The 3,113-nt window shown below is 47.9% G+C and overlaps 1 protein-coding gene across 1 annotated transcript; it reads right to left on the bottom strand.

Moving 5' to 3' along the window:
- Positions 1-599: 599 nt before the first annotated feature.
- On the bottom strand, positions 600-1,409 carry LOC134490890 (prohibitin 1-like). The gene has a single exon (XM_063294253.1). The coding sequence runs from the start codon at positions 1,407-1,409 to the stop codon at positions 600-602; it is 810 nt and encodes a 269-aa protein (XP_063150323.1).
- Positions 1,410-3,113: the final 1,704 nt, after the last annotated feature.

Raw genomic sequence — 3,113 nt, forward strand, 5'->3', positions numbered from 1 at the left:
CCTCATGTAGTTAATCATTTCCATTTTCTGTCACATTAAAAAACGTACAACTTGGTAACAGTGTTGGGAGGCCTCTGGATTGCTCCACTGCTCCTGGGGAGCACTTTTGCCATCTGTCTCTGCATCTCATCCAAGGTATCCGTCATATGGTTCTTTAAAGTAGGGTTCCTCAACCTTGGCAACTCTAAGCTGTGCGGACTTCAACTCCCAGAATTCCCCAGCCAGGTCATTTTGAACCGTTTGCAAGCCACCCACTGTCCTATCTTCGAGATAGGTGGCTGTATAAATTGATATAATAAATAAATAAATAAAAAAGCAGACCCATCTTTGCAGGGAGCAGGGATGGACTCCTTTAGCTTAGACCGCCGCCACCGCCGCCACCACCACCACCACCACCATCCCCTGTGCTTTCCTTTTGATGCAGTGAAAATGATATTTCTGGACACTGAGAGAGAAATTGTCTTTATTAGATGAGGAATTTTCCAATCCCCCTTTTATTTGGGCCGTTGTTTCGACACTCCACGGCTGAGGAATATCTGCAATTGCTTGTGGCTGGCTTGGCTGATAGGAGATAGAAAAGGAACCGGCCCAAAGAGGACTCATCGAGGCGGTGGGAGCAGAGATGATGGTAGATAGGTAACATTGTGGGAACGGGCCAGCTGTACTGCTATGTCCTCCGCAGCCTCGAGTTTGCGCAGTTCAACCAGCCCGTCCCCTGCAGAAGCCAGGGAGTTGGCAATCAGCGCTGCGGCTTTTGAGTCCCCCTCGGCCGTGATGATGGCGGCGTTCTTCTGGTGCTCGGCCTTTTCCACAAAGAACCGAGCCGTTTCTGCTTCCTGCTGCGCCACTTGCTTCATTTCTACTGCATCCAAGAAGTCCTTGCTGAAGGTCAGATGAGTCAAGGACACGTCATCCAGGAGGAGGCCAAAGCTGGCTGCCCGTTCTGACAGGTCTTCGCTCACCTGCCTGGAGACCAACTCCCTCTGTGTGATCAACTCCTCTGCATCGAAGCGGGCCACCACCGATTTGAGGATCTCGGTCGTGATGGAGGGCAGCACTCGCTCGCCATAGTCTTCACCGATTGTCGTGTAAATCCGGGGAAGCTGCATTATCGCTGGCCGGAACAAGATCCGGAGTGTAATATTGACGTTCTGGAGATCTTTGCTCCCTGTGCTTACCGGAATGTTGTGAGGGCGAGAACGGCAGTCAAAAATTATGGGCTTCTGCACCCAGGGGATGAAAAAATGGGTCCCTTCTCCCACCACCTTGTCCTGAACACCCTGGAATCGGTCAAAGATGACAGCCCGGTGACCTGCCTCCACGTTATAAAGAGTAGAGTTGACCACTCCGCCGGCAAGCACCAGGCCCAAACTAAGTTTGCCAATGCTCTCGAAGAGCTTAGCAGCCATTGGGGGCAGCTGAAGTCTCGCTTCTGTATTTCCAAGGAAGCTGGACCAGTATCAGTGCATACGGCCAAGATCCTTGCACACGGTCTGTTTTTCCAGAGATTTAGCTGTGGCTTTGGGCGTGACAGCAATGTTGGATGGGGCTGGTGCTTCTTCTAATCACTGCCATTGGCCAGGGGGCAGAATGGAAGCCCCTCTGAGACACGTTGTTCTTGGGGGGGTCCTGTTCTTCACGTGTTCTGTTCTTCACGTTCAGGAGATGGCAATCCTGGAATCCCATCAGGCCTCTTCCCTCCATCATCACTGCTGCATCCTGTCCAGACCCAAGGCCTCACCCGTTGACATCACCAAGCCCTCTTTTGTGACATGGCCAACCCTGGCTTTTTACCTTGGAGAAATGGGCATTAAATTTTGGGGCAGTGTTTCTCAACCTTGGCAATTTTAAGATGTGTGGACTTCAACTCCCAGAATTCCCCAGCCTGCATGCTGGCTGGGGAGTCTAAACAATACCAGTTGCAACCCATCAATCATTGCACAGAACCAAAGGGCACTTAGAAGAGGCATTCCTGCCTGCTTGTGAAGGATGAGGAATGCCTCTTCCAGGTTTTGCCTTTTTCACATACATACATACATGTAAATTTTATTAAAAGTTTTACAAAGAACATAAAAACTAATACAAACTAATAAAGAATAGAAGAAACAGAGAAAGAAAAAAAGAAAAAAGTGCAGAAAGAAAGAATAAAAAGAAATAGAAAGAAGAAGCTGCCGATTTCCTTTGCAGCAAATATAAATACAATTACCAAATTATCTCTTACTCTATGATTACAAAAAAAAAGCTCACTTTTTTCTATTATTCAATTTTTTGCTAATCGTCGAAACCACACCGATGCATTCTTTTTCTGTTTCATGCAAAAAGTCCATAAGGGGTTTCCAGTCAGCCATAAATACAGATACTGCTTTTTCTCTGACCAAAGAAGTCAAGTTAGCCATCTCTGCAAGTTCCATCATCTTCACCAGCCATTCCTCCGTTGTGGGTGGTGTCGAACCCAGTTTCAGGTTTTGCAAATGCTGGAGAGATAGAATTTACTTTGCTGATCCTGTAATATCACCAAGCCCTGTGTTGTGGTATCATGGTGACACCCCACAAGGCTCAGGCTGTGTGGTGGTACAGTTGCGGAAAGCATAACTACCCACGATTCCTTGTGAAGGACTCTGTGGAGGGATGCGTGGTCTTTGGCCAGGAACTCTAGAGAGCTGGGGACAGAGAATTGGGGTGAGGTGAAGTCAGGGGTGCTCCACCACTGGAGGTTTTCAAGAAAAGATTGGGCAGCCAATTGCCCAGGATGGTATCAGAGTTCCTACACTGGGCAGGGAGTTGGCCTGGATGATGTCCCAGGTCCCTTCCAACTGTAGGATTCTAGGACTTGGCTAGGATAACTGAGGGGGGTCTGCTGCCATAGATCTTAAGCAAGGAACTGGCCTTCCTTAGAGAGAAGCTCTGAAGCATTTTGCCATCTCGTCATCCAAGAACCTCTCCTCAGATTTGACAAACTCTGTTCTCCCAATCCTGGAATCACAGTCTTCCATTAAGTCACCTACTAAGTGTTGTGTGTTCACTTTTTGTCTCAGAAAGAGGAATTACTTTGTTCTCTCCTTATGTTGGCATCAAATCCATTTTCAGCAGGAATTATGAAATCTCTTTCCAGA

The sequence above is a fragment of the Candoia aspera genome, chromosome 1, assembly GCF_035149785.1.
Source record: "Candoia aspera isolate rCanAsp1 chromosome 1, rCanAsp1.hap2, whole genome shotgun sequence".
In the NCBI taxonomy this organism is placed as follows: Eukaryota; Metazoa; Chordata; class Lepidosauria; order Squamata; family Boidae; genus Candoia; species Candoia aspera.